Source organism: Lithobates pipiens, unplaced genomic scaffold, assembly GCF_037356315.1.
Source record: "Lithobates pipiens isolate NorthernLeopardFrog02 unplaced genomic scaffold, aLitPip1_a1.2 Scaffold_3, whole genome shotgun sequence".
Taxonomy (NCBI): domain Eukaryota; kingdom Metazoa; phylum Chordata; class Amphibia; order Anura; family Ranidae; genus Lithobates; species Lithobates pipiens.
The window spans coordinates 276,785,441-276,807,213 of record NW_027507790.1 but is presented as its reverse complement, the minus strand read 5'-3'; the positions used below and the strand labels follow the sequence as shown (position 1 = coordinate 276,807,213).

At 45.4% G+C, this 21,773-nt stretch overlaps 1 protein-coding gene and 1 pseudogene across 1 annotated transcript in view; one reads left to right on the top strand and one right to left on the bottom strand.

Annotated features, from left to right (window-relative positions):
* The window catches only part of LOC143941279 (vomeronasal type-2 receptor 26-like), an 82,766-nt gene that overhangs the window by 55,811 nt on the left and 5,182 nt on the right, over nucleotides 1-21,773 (top strand). Inside the window, exon 6 of the mRNA XM_077463316.1 lies at nucleotides 17,778-17,901. Within this exon, the coding sequence (XP_077319442.1) occupies nucleotides 17,778-17,901 (124 nt within the window). The remainder of the gene's footprint in view (nucleotides 1-17,777; nucleotides 17,902-21,773) is intronic.
* LOC143940049 (small nuclear ribonucleoprotein F pseudogene) lies at nucleotides 8,409-8,670 on the bottom strand (annotated as a pseudogene).

The following is a 21,773-nucleotide window of genomic DNA, read 5'->3' as shown; positions in this document are numbered from 1 at the left end:
CTCTGCCTCTCATCTCAGTACCTGCTCTGTCCGGCTGTTGATGACCTCCTGGCTTACGTCCCAGCTACGCCTCCATCTGCTGACCCAGTGATACAGAGCTCTGATCCCCAGAGTCTGCCCAGCTCTCTTCAGCCATCTGGTTCCTGCCAAGGATCGGCCAGCACCATCCACTACATTGGCCCTTGTGCCACTCTGTATCTGTCACTCACTATCATCACCATCAGGGGTGTCGGACAGGAGGTGCAAGAGAAGCCCTCTCTCCAGCTCGATCTCCACCAGGTATGTGACAGTACCACTCAGCCAGATGTCGGAGATTGAGAAAGGGACTTCTTTGACTGTGAAAAAAAAAAGAGAGAGGGGCTTCACCTCTTGAGTCACTCTGCTCGCAACTTATGTCTCTTGCCCTGGCAGTCTGCACCCTGCAAAAGAACTACCAGCAGCTAGAGGATTGCATTCAACTAATGGGTCTTACATTGGCAACTCCTGCACCTGCTATTGCACCTGGCTGCTCCTCATCTGAATAGATTTTTTTCTTACCTCTAGAAATGATGCCACCACCTGAACATAGAGTCCCTGTACCAGTGCAATTCACTGACGACCGGCACAAATTCTGCGCATTTAAGTACTCTTGCGAGCTCTACTTTGTCCTATAGCTGAGAACCTTCTCACTAGAGACCACCAAGGTGGGGTTTGCCATATCCCTACGTCTCAGAGACTCACAGTCTTGGGCTCATCAGCTTCAGGAACAAAACAGCGCAATCTTGGACTCCCTCTCTTCATTCTTTAACACAATGGTGAAGCTCTACGACAACCACTGCAGAGTCAAACCTTACACCAGGGTCACCGACCCGTTGAGGACTATGTGGCAGAATTCCACCTGTGGGCCACTGATACAGGCTGGAATGATGCAGCCTTATGGTATCAGTTTCGCCTTGGCCTGTCTGACGACCTTAAGGTTGAGCTTGCTCATGTGGGGGTCCCCAGTTTCCTTGAAAACCTTGTTAATCTTGCCATCCAGCTTGATCGGTGGTATAGAGAAAAGAGGGCAGAGAAGGCTGGCATCTCCATTCTCCCAACGAATCGGCAAGAACATCCCATGCAACTCGGACTTTTACATTCACCACTTTCTATTGAAGAAAGTTTTGAGGAGGACAGGAGAATTTGTGTCTATACTGTAGGGTAGCGGGTCATTATCTTCAAAACTGCCCTGGGAGACATACCAGAACCAGGACCATACCCTCTACCTATCTTGCCAGCTGTTCCATAGGGAGTAGAGCTGCACATATTACCTTGTCCCTGTCACTTCAGATTCCCGGGAAATACATCCAAGTGTCAGCCATAGTAGATTCTGGAGCTTGCAGTTGCTTTATAGACAAGGACTTTGCTCTGCATCATCAAATCCCTTTGCAAGCAAAGACACGCCTGTTGTCCATCCATCTGCCCGATGGATCCCGTCTCAGGTCTAGGCCTATAAAACACGAGACCTACCCATTACTGGCTGTAAAGGATATCGGTCATCGGGAATACTTGTGCTTGGACATTATTCCATCCCCTCTGTTTCCCGGTATCCAGCACATCCCCTGGTTGCAAGCTCACAACCCACAGATAAACTGGGAATCAGGAGAACTGGCCTTCTTATCCATCTACTGCCGGCAGTCCTGCCTTCACCCCATTCCGATAAAACCTGCACCCCTTCTTGGGGTACATACTGACACTCCTGTGTCACAACTCATACTCATTTTCTGGCCATTTTTGGTATAAACAGAAAGCCGACATCCTACCACCTCACTTCCCATATGACTGCCCAATTGAACTGTTGCCAGGTGCAGAAATCCCTTTTGGGCGCATCTTTTCTCTCTCTGAACTAGAACTCAAAGTACTACATTTGTATATTGATGAGAACTTGGAGAAGGGTTTTATCTGGCCTTCCAGGTCCCCCGCAGGTGCTGGAATGTTTTTTAGAGACAAAAAAGGACCATACATTGCGCCCCTGTGTTGACTACAGGGATTTAAATAAGATCACTATCAAAAACAGATATCCTTTGCCTCTTGTTCCAGAACTGTACCAATGCTTCAAGACGTCCACAGTATTCACAAAACCTGACTTATGGGGGGCTTATAAGTTAATTTGGATCCACAAAGGGGACACATGGAAGGCGGCTTTCCGCACCAGATTTGGACACTACAAGTATCTCGTCATGCCCTTCGGTTTGTGCAATGCCCCTGCAATATTTCAACATTTTGTCAACTACATTTATAGAGATTTTCTTGATCTGTTGCTGATTGTTTATTGTCCATTGTTGATTCCCTTTCTGCACATCGTGAACATGTGAAAAAGGTTCTCGGCCAGCTAAGGGATTATTACTATTTGCAAAAGCTGAAAAATGTGAATTTGAAAAAGAGATAATTCAGTTCCTAGGGCTTATTATTTCCACCACAGGCATCGCCATGGATCCCCAAAAAGTTAAATTTATCCTCGAATGGTCCATACCTATGGACAGGAAGAGCACACAGAGATTCATAGGATTTGCCAATTTCTATCACAAATTTATTAAAAACTTCTCTGCCATCATCTCTCCTATCACCCAGCTTACAGGACAAAACACCCGTTTTTCATGGACACCTGCAGCACAAGCAGCCTTTGACCAGTTACAGACTCTGTTTACCTCAGCACCTATTCTGCAGCACCCAGACCCCACATTACCTTATTTCCTCGAGGTGGATGCTTCAGAGAATGCCGTAGGTGCCATCCTGTCTCAGCTTTGAGGAACAAAGTCCCTGCATTCCATCACATTCTTTTCAAGGAATCTCAGTCCCGCAGAGAAGAACTATGAAGTGGGTGACTGAGAATTACTAGCCATAAAGACAGCCCTGGAAGAGTGGTGTTACCTACTGGAAGGAGCAGTACACCCCATTTTGATCTTTACCAATCACAAGAATCTCAAATATCTTAGAACTGCCAAATCACTGAGGCCACACCAAGCCAGGTGGGCACTGTTCTTTTCCCATTTCTCCTTCCACATTACCTTCAGACATTCAGTCCGCGTTCCAAGAATGACAAGCCGAACACGTTATCACGCATGTATCCAGAAGAGGAAGGACACCACCAGACAGACACAATCCTGCCAGCCTACAGTTTTCTGTTGCTACAAGCAGATCTAATCACCCAGGCATTCACAAGGGATGTTCTACCACCAGGTATCTGTTTCCAGGAACAGGAGGGGCTATTCTTGCACAACCAAAAGGTATTTGTACCTCCAAGCTTACGCCCCAAGATCGTTAGCCTGTTCCATGACCACCCCATTTTGGGGTAACCAAGACTGTAGAGTTTGTACAGTGGACCTTTTGGTGGCCTAATCTAAGATCTAATGGTAGGGATTATGTCAGTACCTGTGGGGTCTGCAACAGAAGCAAGACTGATAAAACCAAAGCCTGGAGCCTGTTAAGGCCACTGCCCAGACCCTGTGTGATGATCAGTATGGATTTAATTGTCGAGCTTCCACCTTCAGAAAGATTCACCACAATCTTTGTGATTGTGGACAGACTAATTAAAATGGCCCATTTCGTCCCCATGTTAGGAACTCCATCTTCAACAGAGACCGCTTGTGCTTTCATCAAGGAAGTAGTGAGGCTCCATGGTGTACCCAGCAGTATCACCTCTGACCGGGGGGTAAAGTTTACATCAAAGTTTAGGAGAGACACGTGCAAGATGTTAAAGATCGAGACCTGCTTCTCATTGGCCTATCACCCCCAGACAAATGGCCAGACTGAATGCACAATCCAGACCTTGGAACAGTACCTTCGGTGTTTCTCATCCTTTGCCCAAGATGACTGGGCATCTCTTTTACCTCTGGTAGAATTTGCCTACAATGATGCCATTCACTTGGCCACAGGACAAGCCATGTTTTTTGCAAATTATCGATACTTTTCAGCTTTCCTGCCTGATATCGTGCCTGACTCCTCTGTTCCTGCAGTCCAGAATAGGATAAGTATGCTTCAGTCAAACAACAACATTTTGCAAGAGGCCATTTCCAAAGCACAACTGGACAATAAAAGTTTTTTGACAAGAAAAGAAGAGGAGACCTAACACTTCAAGTAGGAGATAAGGTCTGGTTATCCACAGCCAACCTAAAGTTGTCATGTCCTTCAAAGAAACTAGTACCTAGATACATCAGCCCTTTTCCTGTCAAAAGGCAGAATAATCTGCCTATGAACTCCCAGAGAATTACAGGATTACAGAATTACAGGATTCATCCCATCTTCCATGTCTCCCTACCAAAGACCGCAAGGGTAGACCCTTTTCCTGGACATGAGTCAGGTCCACCTACACCTACTATTGTCAACAGCAATGAGGAATACAAGGTTGAAACAATTGTGGATTGTAGGAAGAGAAGGAACGTGATTCAGTTCTTAATTAAGTCGAAGGGCTAAGGACCAGAAGACAACTCTTGGGAACCAGAGACCAATCTTCATGCCAAGAAGCTGATACAGGCATTTTTCAAAGCTCATTCTGAGAAGAGGTTACAGATGGGCATCCATTGGTTGCCCATTGAGGGGGGTCAATGTAAGAGAAGTCCAGATAACAGACGTGCACCTGCACACAAGCACGGCTCACCAGTGTAAAGAAGGACTTGTATTGGCGCATTTGCGGGCACGCACAGGCATATGCCAATGCGCGCACAGGTGCGCCCTAATGCGGTACGGGTATGCACTAATGCGCATGTGCACACATGCACGTATGGGCACTAAGTGGCATCTTTAAGCTAAGCACTTACACATGAACTTTGCTGAGTGGTCTTTCAGCTAGTGCTTGTTTACCCGATCTGTTCCAGTTTCCAGTGTCTTGACCCGGCTTCACTTGAATCTTCTCCTGGACCTCCATCTGTCTACCTGATCCCGGCTTGTGTTTGACTCTGCTACTGCCTGATGCTCCTGTACCTTGCTGCCCATCTGTGTACTGTACCTAGCCTGTGTCCTGTCTCTGCCTCTCGTCTTGGTACCTACTCTGTCGGGCTATTGATGACCTCCTGGCTTACGTCCCAGCTACGCCTCCATCTGCTGACCGAGCGATACAGAGCTCTGATCCCCAGAGCCTGCCCAGCGCTCTTCAGCCATCTGGTTCCTGCTAAGGACCGGCCAGTACCATCCACTACATTGGCCCTCATGCCATTCTGTGTCCGTCATTCCCTGTCATCACTATCAGGGATGTCGGATAGGTGTACTGTTTATTCTATACTTCTGGCAGGCAGGTGATTCAGTTAGCTGCAGTGTATTTCATATATATATATATATATATATATATATATATATATATATATATATATATATATATATATATATTGTGGCAGAGCGAGGCTCCGTCCCTATGAAATTAGAGGTAAAAGAGACACAGAGTTTGCGTATCTACGGACTGCAGGACTACAGAGTGTAGAGTTTAAATGGAGAAAACTGCTTTATCAGTTTTCTCCAGGTTTTGCTAGCTCCGGAAGGGATTCTGTAGTTTGGAGATCCCTGAGAGTCATGGGTGGGACGGGATCTCCAACCCTGTGTCCGAGTCTTGAGGATAGCGAGCAGGGTGTGTGCCCAGCTGCACACAGCCCATATAATGAGGGGCTGTTGGGAGTAGAGTGTGGAGGATGATGGAGTGTGAGCAGCTTGCTGCTGTTTGAAGACAAACCTGTGTTTGGAGAGTGTTCTGCCCTGTGGGAGACTGTAGCCCGTGTAAGGGGGATTCTTTGCTCAGGGACTGGGAAAGGCTGGCCTGCCTTGAGAGTCGGGAAGACTACGGAAGCCAGTGAGTCCAGGGGGCTGGAAAGAATCGATAAGTCTGTTGGGAGCAAGCAGAGGAACTGCTAACAAGAGAGAGCCAGGTGGCTTGGTATGTTTTCATTGATGTGTGCTGAATGAAGTTAAACCCCTGCGTGGGATTCCTGGATGGACTATTGTTTTGTTTTCCCTTTAATAAACGTGGGCTACCAGGCCCTTAACTAGAAATGCCTGTCTGATTTGGACAGAAAATGCATCTAACCACTTGAGCTAAACACCCCAATGTCACTATATATATATATATATATATATATCTCCTATATATATATATATCCACTGCATTCTAGTCTAGCCAAGCCTATATCTGACTGCAGGCTATTTCTTGTGTACGTTTTCAAATATACTTTCAGGCAGGCAGGTGATTCAGTTAGCTGCAGTGTATTTCATATATATACAATCAGTATAATATATATATATATATATATATATATATATATATATATATATATATATATATATATATATCCACTGCATACAGTTTAGCTAGATCTCACTGCAGTCTTTCCTGGTGGTGTACTGTTTCTACTATACTTTCAGGCAGGCAGGTGATTTAGTTAGCTGCAGAGTATTTCATATATATATATATATATATATATATATATATATATATATATATATTCACCAAAATTTCTGGTAGACCAGACAAGTCGGTGCCTAGGCTTATATAAACAATGGGATCCAAACCTCACTTAAAAGGATCCCATGCTGGGATATGCAATGAAGGGAGACCAACTCTTGATCAATACTTAATTTCCAGGAAAATTCAAGTTAAGCTCCTGCTCAGAATAGTCACATGGATTTGCATTAAAGGGGGCTGACTTATGCAAAGTATAGGGATTGGAGATGTAGCCAGTCCTTAACCAGGAATAGGGAAGATCACCAATCAGAGCCACGCTATGCCAACCAATGAGGCATCGGCATGTAATGATATACACAGACTAGATGGGAGGGAAACACACACTTTTATGGGAGAGCAACCATCAGAATGGATGGAACCTTGGCGCAAAGGGTAATTATGGGAAAGGTCTGCATTTAACAAAATATGTTTGCAGATTAATGTTTTCAGGAATATACTCTGTATTCCTTCATTTAATTCTCCTGTTTTAACCTAATATTTTCTTCCTTGGTGTAGACTATAGATAGATGGTTGTGTATTAGATAGACTTTCAACTACTCACCAATAAATGTTGTTATTGTGTTAAAGATTTCACTCATGGTCAAAGAACTCTCATTTAACCCAAATCATATCTGAGAGATATTAAATCTCAAGTATAGTATACAGGAAAAAGACTACATGGGAGGTGTGATGCATTTGGGTGGCTGCTCTTAATCTGCCCCCTAGAGGACATCCTGCCTCATTGGATTTGTGCCTCCTTCCCCTCCTCCTCTCTTCTCTCAGGCACCCAAGTACAGTTAATTACCTCATCATTCCCTTCCTCCTCATCACTAGAGCAAACTTGGCAGTATGCTGCAGCTGGGGGAACAAGACTGACAGTTTCTTGTGCTTCTCGGGCACCCCCTCTCTCTAGGCTCACATTACTCCCTCCCCTAACCTGGGAACCAACATCAGAGCCTTCAAATTGCTGTGCATCCTCCAACAGCATGTACCCGACACTGTGGTCAAATAATTCTGGTGACTCCTTCGTGCATGATGGTGGGGCTATGGAAGCAGTGACTGTGGACAAGGATCTGGTGGAATGGGCCACTTTGGCAGGTGCATTGGAAGGCAAACTACTCTCAGCCTGGGTGACAGAGGATGAGGAAGATGAGGAGGGGTTTTTTATCCACGCCACCAATTCTTCTGCATGTTCTGGCTCGATAACATGGTGTCAGGAGCTTAGTAGGAGGCTAAGATGCTGGGAGGGCTCCCCTTGGGGCCGAGCGCAGCACAACTCTAAAGATGACACAGGGATGTGTTGCCCACAAAAGCACAGGTTGCCTGGTTGGTGAAGCTGGTTACCAGGAGCTTGGTAGGACAGGCAAGGTTACTGGAAGTAGGCATGCTTAGGAGGTCCAGCAGATGAGGACCAGTGGGATATTCAGGTAGCATAGTCAGGAGCCAGGCCAGGGGTCAAACACAGCAAGACAGTCTGAGATCAAGAGTAGCTGGGTCCTTAGTACAGAAGACATGATAAACAGAGTCCATTAGCCAGGCCAGGTCAGGTGCAGGAAGCAGGCAGGAGGAAGTAAGGTACAAGCTGAGGGGGTCAAGCCAAAGAATCAGAAGGAGCAGGTCAGACAAGCTGGGTTGGTACACAGGAGTTACGAGGCCCAGGAATGCAGGGGAAGCTAATGATAAACCAGTGATGCGCCAATGTCAGCAGTGAGTTCAAATTGGCAGTGGCGCCCCATATCACGTCGTGCACGTGCCGTTGTGCATGCATGTGTGCCTGATTGATTGGGGTACTGCACATCTGTCTGGTTGTGATGTTGTGCATCCTTGTGTGCTGATGCGTGTCAGCGTGTCCTTGCCTATGCTGGTTCACCATCCTTGTAGTATTGTGCATAGGGATGCACCTATTTCCATGACAGTTCCCATCCCAAGAGGCAGCCTCCATATTCCCAGATGTGCCCTTATTGCTTTATTCTCTCATCTCACCATCTTCTTCCTCCTCTTCTACTCCTCGTATACACAATACATTATTTCACCTTATTAGAAATTCTCCAAGATGTCCAGACAATGCCCCATCAATATACTCTTCTGTATTGGCAAACTGCATGTTCATGTAGCCATCCACAGATACCAGGTATCCCCTGTATTCCATACCCCACTTCAGTTTCACCATTACATGGCTCACCAGTAAGGTCATTAAGGAATGGTTTTGGGTTTAGTCGCAAACTCATTCAGTCGCTGATCTACAGACCAGTGAAAGGAAGAAGAAATTTACCTGCAGAATGCTCTGAGAACACACCACAGGAGAAAACAGGAAATGTCTAGCAGTACTCTTGATGAAAGCAAAAATTGGCATTTCTGTAAAAAATAAAAATAAAAAAAATTATATAGACCTGTGAAACAGGTGTGGAAAAATTGGGCTTTGGGTGTTGTAGGTGCGCACACCATCACCCTATAGAGGTACATTTGATGAAACCAAGAATTGGCCTTGCTGTAAAAACTGGAAATGATGTGAACTTGTCAAACGGGTGTGGAAAAATTGGTCCTTGGGTGTTAATTGTGCCCATGAAACCTATATCAAAAAAATACTTCAAGATAAAATCAACACCCACAAAGCTAGGTAGCCTAGATAGTCTTGTAGAGATTCCATATCCTAAAAATATTCAATCAGTGGCATTGGCATAAGAGGCTTGATAGCTGATGCTAATCCAGGACTGATTCATTTTGAGAAATGTCAGGTGGTCAACAGAGTCTGTGGACAGACATGCTCTTTTATCCCTCTTTATACTCACACAATACTCACACTACACTAGCATTGCACTGACACTACACAATAATTACACTATACTTAGACTACACTAACACTACACTGACACTCTACACTGTTGCTATTGAACAAACATAGTCCCACAACATGGACACTGACATAACAAAAGTATTAAGTGAATCTGGGATCGACAACGACAAGCATTTTTTTTATCTGTGAAATTTTGACAATTCAGGAGCGCATGAAGGTCATGGAGGAGAGGCAAGGTCAGGGCAGGCTATGAAGGGGGTGCAGGAGATGATCAGTGCCACAGTCAGGGCAGCACAGTCCTGTGCCAGTTTCCCAGTGTGCCAACCTGTGCTTCAGCCCCTCCCTCTGCCCGGCCCTTACCCCCACCTATGCAGGGCTCCACTGAGGTGGTCCGGAGGTGCCAGTCCAGTGCTGATCCTCAGCCATGGTGCTGGTACTGCCTGCTGATTGGCTTCTCTGCTGCTATCTCCCTCACTGTCTGAAATCAGCACCACGATAGAGAATGAGCACTGACACCAGTACCGTGATAGAGAGCACTGACACCCGCACCGAGATAGAGAGCACTGACACCAGCCCTGAGATAGAGAGCACTGACACCAGCACCATGATAGAGAGCACTGACACCTGCACCGTGATAGAGAGCACTAACACCAGCAAAGAGATAGAGAGCACTGACACCACACCAGCACCATGATAGAGAGCACTGAGACTACACCAGGACCGAGATAGAGAGCACTGACATCACACCAGCACCGAGATAGAGAGAGAGCACTGAAACCAGCACTGAGATAGAGTGCACTGACAGCAGCACTGATACCAGCAACTCGCTGCGGGACCCAAAAATATGACACCGCTCAACCTCTTCAAACAGGAGGGTACAGGAATATAGAACGGTGTGCTTTTTTTGTACAAGGAAGTGAGCCAAAGGTAGAAAAAAGGTCTGTGTGCTTGATTAAATAAATACTTTATAGAGTTATGCATATACATGGTCTACTGGTCACATGTGTTGAATTCCTCCGAGATCCATGCCTCATTCATTAGTGCGCTTATCGGTCATGATCCCCCCTGCTGCGCTGAACGTCCTTTCGGACAGGACACTGGACAAGGGGCAAGCCAACAGTTCCATTGCAAATTAGGCAAACTCTGGCCAGAGGTCAAGCCTGCCCATCCAGTAGTCCAGGGGTTCATCACTCCTCAGAGCATCCACATCGGCCGTTAACCTAATGTAGTCATACACCTGTCGGTCTAGGCGTTCCCTAATTCTGGATCCGGATGAGAACTGTTGATGGGTCGGCTGAAAGAATTACCTCATATCAGAAATCACTAACACATCTTCAAACCACCCTCTTCTTGCAGGCACTGTTGGATTGTTACCCACAACTCTTTCTCTGGGAGTGGGAATTGCTCCTCTGCCAGCTCTCGCAAAAGCAGAATGCAGCATTTCTTGAAGCAAGGCCTGGAAGTGCTCCATTTTGACAGCCCTCTGTGACGGTGGTAACATTTCCGCCATTTTGTGTTTGTACCGGGGGTCTAAGTACATGCCACCAAGTACTGGCCCTTAACCTGTATGCTTTTTATATGGGGGTCCCTGTTAAAACACTGGAGTATGAAGGCCCCCATTTGCACTAAACTGGAAGCAGTGTGGTGGCCTGGCTCCTGCTCATCATCCAGGATAATGTCGTCCTCCTTGTTCTCCTCTCCCCATCCACGCACAACAACAGGGATCCGAGAAAGGTTTAAAGCATGCTCTTCTTGCTCCTCCTCATCTGCCCCGGCACCATCCTCCTCTGACTCCTCTTCAGACTCCTGTTGTTGACTTGTCTCCGATAGAGTAGCCCCCCTGGGAATTCATCCAGCATTGCGACTTCCTCATCTTCCTGCTCCTCCACGGCTTGATCAATGACACGACGCAATGCGCTCTCCATAAAGAAGGCATAAGGTACTATGTCACTGATGGTGCCATGGCTGCGACTAACCAGTTTGGTGATCTCATTGAATGGCCGCAGAAGTCTGCATGCGTCGCGCATGAGCAGCCACTGGCGCGGTGAAATAAACCAAGCTCCCCAGAACCTGTTCTGCCGCAGAGTTCGTACAGGTAGTCGTTAACTGCACGTTTCTGCTGGAGCAGACTATCAAGCATATAGAAGGTTGAGTTCCATCGCGTAGGGCAATCGCAAATAAGACATCTGACTGGCAGATTGTGTCACCGCTGAATGTCAGCAAGGCGAGCCATGGCCGTGTAAAATTGTCTGAAAGGGGCCGAGATTTTCCTTGCCTGCCGCAAGATGTTCTGGACTCCAGGGTATTGGACAACGAATCTCTGCACGACCAAGTTTAAGACGTGTGCCATGCATTGCACGTGTGTAATTTAGCCCTGTTTCAATGCGCTAAGCAGATTGCCACCGTTGTCACACACCACTTTACCAACTGTCAAATTGAGCGGTGTTAGCCACTGATCTGCCTGTGAACGCAAAGCTGAAAGGAGTGCAGGGCCAGAGTGGCTCTTGGCTTCCAGGCACAACAGACACAGCACGGCATGGCAACTTCTCACCTGGCATGTCGAATAGGTTCTGGGGAGCTTGGGCAGCGCAGCGGAAGAGAAGCTAGCAGCGGAAAAGGAGGAGTCAGCCGAGGAGGAGAGGGAGGAGGATGGAGTAGGAGGAGGAGAAGAAGAGGCAGGCCTGCATGCAATCCGTGGCGGTAAAACCAAATCTACACGGGTGCCACGGGTCACATGCTTGACGGCCGTCAGAAGGTTTACCCAGTGGGCAGTAAAAGTGATATACCTTCCCTGCCCGTGTTTGCTAGACCACGTGTCTGTGGTCAGATGTATCTTGGCACTGACACTGTGTGCCAGAGATACATTCACTTGCCGCTGAACATGGCCATATAGCTCTGGGATGCCCTTCTCTGAGAAATACTTCCTTCCTGGGACCTTCCATTGTGGTGTTCCAATGGCCACAAATTTTCGAAAGGCCTCCGAGTCCACCAGTTTATATGGCAGTAGTTGGTGGGCTATCAGTTCTGACAAGCCAGCCGTCAACCGTTGGGCAAGAGGGTTATCCGGCATCATCATTTTTTTACGCTCCAACATTTGGCCCACGGAAGCCTGCCTTTTTGCAGAAAAACGTGAGGACGGCATGATGGAAGGTGGAGAGAGGAGAAGGAGAAGTAGAAGACGAGGCTGGACGGTGAGAGCCTGGAGTGTGGCTTTGTGTGTTCCGTTGCTCCCACTTGGCTCGGTGATGGCAGCTCATGTGCCTTCTTAAGGCGGTCATCCCTAGGTGAGTGTTGGGCTTACCGCGACTAATGCGTTGACTGCAAAGATTGCAGATGGCAACACTATTGTCAGTAGCGGACTGTTAAAAAAAGCCCACACTGCGGAGCCATGTGCCGGCGTCCTGGGAGCGCAGATGTGACCATACATGGTTGATGCCTGGCTCCTGATACATTAGCAGTCTGCTTTGTCCCTCCTGTACAATCTAAGTTCCGCCTGCTTCTCCTCCCTATCTGCTGGTCCATATCTCCCTCTGAACTCCCCTCCTCTTCCTCTCTTGTGAGCACCCACGTGACATCACTAGACACGTCATCATCGACGTCACCTTCCCCACCACTATAATTAGAGATCTCGAAGTAGGCAGCAACAGCGGGGACCAACCTCCTCCTTGGGCTGATCTGGGTACTGTCGTCAGACTGCTGAGTGGCGGTTGTTGCTACCTCCTCTTCCTGATCCAATGCGAAGAATGGCTGCGCATTGGAAATGTCTTGTGATGGATCGTAAAATAATTCCTGTGACTCAAGCAGAAGGTATATGGTGGTGGTGGAGGTGTTGGTGGTAGTGTCTTTGGGGGTGCACACAGCAGAGAGTGAAGAAGAGGGTGCAGATCGAGAGGATGAGGAGGGTGCAGAAGAGTAAGGCTGAGTGAGCCACTCAACCAAGTCTGGTGCGTCCTTTGACGTAATTGCATGCACCTTCTGCAATTTGCCACTTTGGCTCAAGCCTGTTGCTCCTGCCCTACCCCTACCACCCCTGCGGAAGGGCCTGCCTCTTCCTCTGCCTGTCATTTTTTAAATGACCCTGTGACAAAAGCCTCTAGAGAAGTGCAGTATGTATGTGGAAGAAGGTATATAACACCCCACTTCAATCTGTCGTTTTTGGGGGCCACTGGTCTATCACATCAGTTATAATACTTTTTTTTTAATTGCGTTTGTCACTCTTTGTAGTATTGCTGCAGAACCACTCAGCAGTGACAATGCTGCACAGTGGAAATGCACTATACTATGCTTTCTATATGTGCAAGTATTTTATACGTGTATTCCACCCCTATATACTTCACACCAAATAGTACACCTATACCAGTCCTTAAAAGGACCTTTGTGGACCTAGTAGCTAGTGATTTGCAGACTGTCCCTCAGTCCCTACACTGATAAAAGACAGCTGCAGTATCGGTCAGCACTCAGTTCAGCAGTCAAGTATAATAGGCTTTCTATATTTGAAAGAAAGTATATTATACGTGTACAACCCTATATACTGTGCACCTATACCAGTCCTTAAAATGACCTTTGTGGACCTAATAGTAATAGCTAGTGATTAAACTGACTGTCCCTGCTCCACACAGCGTCCTGTCCCTACACTGACAAAAGACAGCTGCAGAATCGGTCAGCAGTGCACTCAGCAATCAGCAGCACAGCAGTCAGCAGCAGTGCAATGAACCCTATATACTGTACACCTATACCAGGCCTTAAAAGGACTTTTGTGGACCTAATAGCTAGTGATTTGTGTCACTACAGTCTGTCCCTTCTCCACACAGAAACCTCTCCCTACACTGACAAAAGACGGAATGTAAAATGGCTGCCAGATCAAGGCTATTTAAAAGGTGAGGGAATGTCCAATTGACCATGTGTTGAAATGTCTCAATTGGCTGTCTTGTACCCCATGATGGATGTGTCATCATGGGTCAAAGCTCTTTCACAATGTAAACGCATATGTCCGCCGCTCGAACAGCATGAGAAGTCTGCCAGTTTGGTGAAATTCGCCGTGAACTGACCGCCAGGTGAACCGCAAGGCCATTCCTAGTCCTGAATTGCTTGGGGTGGAGCCCTGGTATTCCGCTCCCCATCCATTAGGAAAGGAACTTCTTTGGTCAGCGGCAGTGTTCCACCAGTGGTGGCAAGCATTAAGACGCTTCTCAACACCATTTTAGGTGAATTCATATACCATAATATGCATATATGGGTATTCACAAACATACATCAAATATACATCATGTATCAAAATATGTATATTATATTCTTATTATAATCCATCTCTTTAAACAGAGACACAGAAGCTCCTGAAGAAGCAACAAACTAGGTTGTGAAACATGTTGAGCAATTTTTTTTTTTTTTCAGGAACGTTGAACATCCCAATAGTACAAGTTGTCTTTTCAAGTGTGGGTTATTTTCGATACATATCAAGTACAGCCCCATGAAGTATACAAGTGGCTTTTTCCAATTTTTGGGTTGATCAGAATGTTCATGTATTTTATTGAATGTGTACACTATATGTAGTTAATGTATGTGAACTATTAAAAAATTTTCTATTTTTCTAAGCCTGCCGTTAAAGTCCATCTTTCCCTATCCAACAATTCTCTTTATTAGGATGTGGCACCTTAATAAGGGTTTGATTGCCACCCCAGGGCATGGCAATAAACTTTTCTCTTATGCCGCGTACACACATATCAGACTGTCCGGCGGACTTAGTCTGGCAGATTGTCCGCCGGACTGTCCGTCGGACTTTCTAAACAAGCTACCTGTCCACACACGGTACTTTTGCGGCAGACTAGGTACAGCAGACTAAGTTGCCGGACTATACGCCGTACTTTTGAAATGAACGGACCCGGCCACAAACGCGGAGGAAAGTCCGCTCATTTTGAGCGCGGCTCCAGGTAGCCAGGACCAGCGAAGGAGGCGTCGCTGGACCCATCACCTGATATGGACTTAAAGGGGAATCCCTACGCTGAAAAGAAAGGCGTGGGGGTGCCCCCCTAGGTCCATATCAGACCCTTATCCAAACACGCTATCTGGCCAGCCAGGAAAGGGGGTGGAGATGAGCGAGCGCCCCCCCTCCTGAGCCGTACCAGGCTGCGTCCATGTTGATGAGGACAAGAGCCTCTTCCTGACAAATCTGGCCATTGGTTGTCGGAGTCTGAGGGCAGGGGGCTTATCAGAATCCATGAGCCCCCTTTAATAAGGGGGCACCCGTATCCCAGCCCCCACCCTATGTGAATGAGCATGGGGTACAATGTATCCCTACCCATTCACCTGTGAAAAAAAAAACACATCACACAAGGGTTAAAATAGTTTATTGCACAGCTCTGGGGGTCTTCTTCCGTCTTCGGGGGTCTTCTCGCCGGACTCCTCCACTATCTTCTGCTAGCTCTTTTACTAGCGGACTAGCCCACTTTTTTCTTTGCCGCCGCCCTCTTCTTCCGACTTTAAGTGGGTCGGGGGTCTTGTCCTCCTCTTCGGTTCTTCTTGCCGGGCCACCGCACCTTCTTCTAGCTCTTTTACAAGTGGTGGCCCGGTCTCTGGGACTGTGACATCATAATGGGCAGGAACATCATCCGGTGATGTCCCTATATAAGTCGCCAGATGCCGCCTGTCCTGTCATAGTGACCGGAGACAGCGACGAGGCAACATCTCCAGAAGAGAAGAAGAGAAAAACAGAATACAGCGGCAGCGGCGTCAGAAAACCGGGCCACCGCTTGTAAAAGAGCTAGAAGAAGGCGCGGTGGCCCGGCAAGAAGAACTGAAGAGGGGGACAAGACCCCCGGAGTCGGAAGAAGAGGGCAGCGGAGAAGAAGAAAGCCGGGCTCCACTGCTAGTAACAGAGCTAACAGACGAGTCCGACGAGAAGACCCCCGAAGACGGAGGAAGACCCCCGGAGCTGTGCAATAAACTATTTTAACCCTTGTGTGTTGTGTTTTTTTTTTTTCACAGGTGAATGGGTAGGGGTACATTTTACCCCATACTCATTCACATTATTAAAGGGGGCTCACGGATTCCAATAAGCCCCCCCACCCGCAGACTCCGACAACCAACGGCCAGGGTTGTTGGGAAGAGGCCCTTGTCCTCATCAACATGGGGACAAGGTGCTTTGGGGTGGGGGGGCCGCGTGGCAACCCCTTCCCCAAGGCACCCCCCATGTTGAGGGCATGTGGCCTGGTACGGCTTGTCCCCACCCCATTTCCTGGCTGGCCGGTAGCGTACTCAGATAAGGGTCTGATACGGACCTGGGGGGGGGGGCGTTTTTTCGGCGTAGGGTTTCACCTTTAAGTCCATACCAGGTGACGGGACCAGCGACGCTTCCTTCTCTGGTCCCGGCTACCTGGAGCCGTGCTCAAAATGAGCAGACTTTTCTCCGGGCGGGAAAAGTCTGTTCATTTCATGAGAAATGCGAGTCCGGTTGACAGATTGATGTGCAAAACTCCAATATTAGTCCGCCGGACTTTTGGGTAAAAAAAAGTCCACCGGAGCCTACACACAGGTGGATTGTCCTTGTGCCTTTTCCACTGGATTGTTTGATCGTGTGTACGCGGCATTACTTTTCTCATACTTTTCTGTGCAGTGTGCAGTGCATTGTGGGGCACTCGATGGGTGAGAGCCCCATAAATTCAGGTGTTCACCGTACAGGGGAAACAGGCGATGTTTGGGCCAAAAGTTTGCTCTGCCCGAACTGCTTACCCAAATCTAATTCTAATTCTAATTTATGTTGTCAGCAAACAGTTGTAGGTGAGCATAGGATCAGGTAGAGTCTTTTGCATGACAGAAAGGGATGCACAGGAAAACACGTGCATCAGCTCCCCTGTCACGTCGGATAGTGCATGCTCCCACTGTGACTGTTAAAGGGACCGCTGTACAGCTATGGCGATTTGTGGGAACGAGCCGACCTGCCATCGTATAATGATAGTAGCTGGTTGGCAAGTGGTAAAGATGCTACAGAGGATACAACAGGATAGCTTTATTAGGAATAATAGGCCTAATCGGTGTATTCCTCACTTTTATTTTAACTAGAGGGATGGGGCTGATGTAAATGTGAGGCATATACTGTGAGGTGGTTTAGGGGCCTACTAGTCTTATATTTACAGTAGTTTATCTTTCTTTAAATTTAAATCTTTCTTTCAACTTTATTTAAATTATTTAAAGCCCAATCAACATAATCTAAAAATATCAAAAATAGCAAGAGAAATTCTGAAAACCCCAAAACACCAACCCTGAAACCAAAAACCTCCATTTTTAAAGCATAGTCTTGAAATAAAAGAGCACTTTAACCTAAAACAGAGGCCACCATACAATTGAGATGAATAAACACCCACAGTGAATGAAAACCCCCAAAATATTGTACCTTGAATGGATGTCAAACCTGCAGAATTCACCTTGAGCCCATTGTAGAGGCAAACCAGAACCTCATTCCTATTTGTAACATTCAGTTTGTATATCCTCATGGGATATGATGGACCTTTGCATAATAATAATAATATTAATATGATTTGATTTCAGATTCCGGTATCTCGATGTTCAGATCCGTGTTTACCTGGAAGCAGAAAAAAAATTGGATCTACAATTCATAAATGTTGCTATGAGTGCGTCCCATGTCCAGAAGGAGAGATATCCAACATTTCCGGTATGTTTTGTATTTGCTAGTAAGTTATTAACTGGACAGAAGTTACTACTGTAGTAATGTCAGGGGAAAAAAAAAGAACATCTGTGCAACATGTGTACATTTCCTCATGTTTTATCCTTCTAAAGACCCTGCAAGTACAGAACGATAGTTGTTGATCCTGCCAGAAATGCACTCCTAAGTTCTGCTGTTGTCTGACAACATACAGGAGGTTGGTGTCTGAGATCAAAAGAAATGTTCAGCCCCACCTCGTTGCATTTTGCTACTTTTACTACTCGACATGTGCACTGGCAAAAAATTTCTGACAATTCGTTTTTTTGGTATTTTTTTTTTTTCAGATCATTCGTTATGATCAATATTCATTATTTAGAATACATTCAGAAATTTGGATACATTCAAATTAATTACATTGTATTTGTATAGATATGATATTCATTATATTGATCGTTCTTAACTTCTGATCAATTTAAATTTGTTACATTAAGTGGATACCAGTATTCATTATTTTAAAAATCCAAAAATTGGAAATAACAAAAATCCAAAATGTGAAAATCCTAAAAACTGAAAGAACGAAAAAGAGAAAAATCCAAAAACAATAACAAAAGTCCGAAAAATCGAAAGAACGAAAATCCGAAAATAAGAACGAAAATTTGAAAATCCAAAAGAACAAAAAATATTATAATAATATCTATTATAATTAAAGTATTACATGTATTATATATTTTTTTATTATTATTTATTAATATATAATAGTAATAATAATAAAAACTATAATTTCCTTTCAAATTTGGCTGTTAGTGAACGTAACAAATACAAATTTATCCAAAGTTATCCAGCATTCGTTTTTTTGGATAATTCTTAACTTCAGATAAATTTGTGTTTGTTACGTACACTAACAGCCAAATTTGAAAGGAAATTCCAATACCTGTAATTTAATAGTTTATAACAATTATTATAGTTATTATTATAGTTATTATTATTATTATTATTATTATTATTATTATTTATTATTTATACATAATAATAATAATAATACACTATAATAATGGTAATAAACATAATATTTTAATTATAATAGAAATTATCTGCATGTATTTTGTTCTTTTGGATTTTTTAATTTTTTAATTTTTGTTCTTTCCATTTTTGGATTTTTGTTCTTATTTTCAGATTTTCAACAGGTTTTTAGAGACTTTTATTTGTTTATTGTGTAATGTCCATGCATATCACAATGGTCTCATACATTGGTAGAACCTTATGTAGTGGGAAAACTTTACTTTTTCACAATTATTCTAGAGATATCTTCCTCTGACACATTCCACTATTCCACAATTTGTTCCACTCACTATTAATTTATATTTTTTGAATAAAGGATTTGTCTTGTGTAGTTATTACTTTTGTGCACTTTTTTGTTGAATGGGTAGGGGTACTATGTACCTGATACCCATTCACATAAGGGTGTGGCTGGGACCTGGGGGCCCCCTTGTTAAAGGGGGCTTACAGATTCCGATAAGCCCCCTGCCCGCAGACCCTGACAACCACAGCCCAGGGTTGTTGGGAAGAGGCCCTTGTCCCCATCCAAAGCACCCACCCCCCCAATTTTGAGGGCATGTGGCCTGATATGGTTCAAGTGGGGGGACCCCTCGCTCATCCCCCCTTCCCTGACCTGCCAAGCTGCATACCCGGATAAGGGTCTGGTATTGATTTTGGGGGGACTCCAAGCCATTTATTTTATTTTACTTTTTTTGATGGCGAGGTTCCCCTTAAAATCTATACCAGACCCAAAGGGCCTGGTATGGACTGGGGGGACCCTATGTGGCTTTGTTATTTATTTTTTCAATTGCCGGGTTCCGGCAAATGTAACCATGAGTCATTTTAAATGGGATTTGACTATTTCTTTCTTTATAATTGTCATAGTGCCTGTGTCCACTCTAAGCAGCCCAATACACACTCTGTGTAATAAATAAAATTTCCTTAAATGATCACTAAACTTAAAAAGGCTTTTTGACAAAAACTGTAAAAGATATCAAACTGAAAAGATATAGCCAGATAGCTGAATATTTTTTGAAATTTTTTAAGTTTGCTTGGCATCTGTAGGTGAACGTATGAAGAAGCTGAAATTTTTGGGAGCAGAAGAAGATTTTAAGGATTTGAAGCATGCTCTCCTATCAATTTTATGAAAAATGTGTAAAGAAAATATTTTATTATACACAAAGTTGTCCATCTAGAAACTCATTTCTAACAAACAGCATGGACATAATAAGAATTATACCTGAAAATACATTCTTCTACTTCTCCGGAGTATGGCAATACCAAATGTGTGAGACTTTTTCACAGCCTAGCCACATAGAGAGTAGGGTTGCCACCTCATTACGCTAATCCCCAACACATATGAATTACACAGGTTCTGAGGCAAATTTAATGCAGATAAGGCACCAAATGAGTTTCATTACCACATTAATCAGCCATAGAACCTGTGGAATTCATATGTGTTCAAGTTTAAAGGGATGAGGTAGTAATCCCAATAGAGAGGCCAACATTTAAGGAGGACCTATAGGTGTTTTAGGGGTGTAATATTTGGGGGTTATTTTAGCTTAAAGGTAGAGCTTACCAGTGAGCTGAGTCCACGCCAGATATGCCGTTTTAAGGGCTTGTAGGCCCACTTTTATTAAAGAAAGAAAAGTCTGATAACAAAATAGTTGCCCACACAGGGGTTTCAGCTTTCCACAGCAATAATGTAAGTAGAACCAAAAATACCAAGCCACCTGGCTCTCTTTAGCAGCACTGCTTCTCAGACTAATGCTGCAGCCCTCTCGGCTCTGTAACCGAGTTCCTGTACACCCAGTATCTCAGCACTCTTTAACAGCTTCTCTTTCAGCCCACAAGCTTGGACCCTCTGTCTACTCTGACAGACCGACCTGTGCAGACATGCACACTTCTTCTCCCTTACTCGCCTGGACTCCTCGGGAGGGTGGAGCCCAGAACCATGGTGTTGGCTTTGTTTTAAGCCCAAGACCTACCTGTGCAATCATCCAGCCAGACTGCTGGCTGGTCCCAAAACCCGGTCCCAGGATTGGAGATTCCGTACTACCACATATCCCCCCCCTTTGTTTCGACCCAGAGGGCGGAACACCCAAGTTACTTTTGGCACCTCTGTGCCAGATACCATTTACAGAAGTACCCTCCTGTCCAACCTCGCTTCTCCTAACGGGGAACTCCACCCAATGCCTCCTTTGGTGTCTCCCTCTAAGCCTTACTGTCACTCTGCTATGAGCTTTGATGCAACCTTCCCAACTTTTCTTCCGAGTGCATTTCCATAAGCACTTCCTCTCCTGAAATCTTAATGGGTTCCCGTTGGTCTTTCTACCATCCCTTCTGCCTCCACTCTTCAGGTTCCCAGGTTTCCCCAAAACTTTCTCAGCAGTACTGTTCTGAGACTGTAGGGGGCCTATTTCTATAGTGTTTAGAATGGAAACCCACCTCTTATTTCTGGTACCTGACTCAGCAGTCACTAATTGATTACCAGGTTTACCTGTACCTTTGGGCAGCACATCATCATGTACCATTAACACATTATTTGGTTCATCATTGACAGACATATTCAAACCAACATTAGACCTCTCAATGTTGCACATGTCACCAATGCCTTTTTTTTCAAAATTTGCTAGGGCAGAGTCTGCAGAGGGCACACATACCAGAGGGCCGCCATCACCCACAGAAACCTCACAGGACGCCACCTCCCCTGGGTTCACCCACTCTGCAGGCAGCTGTCCTACCACTTGACCCGTTCAGATGCCATCTGTATTTTATCCACCGGAACAGGCCAGCTCTCGTCTGATCCACATACAATTTTTACCACGCTCCTTGCCCATTCCCCT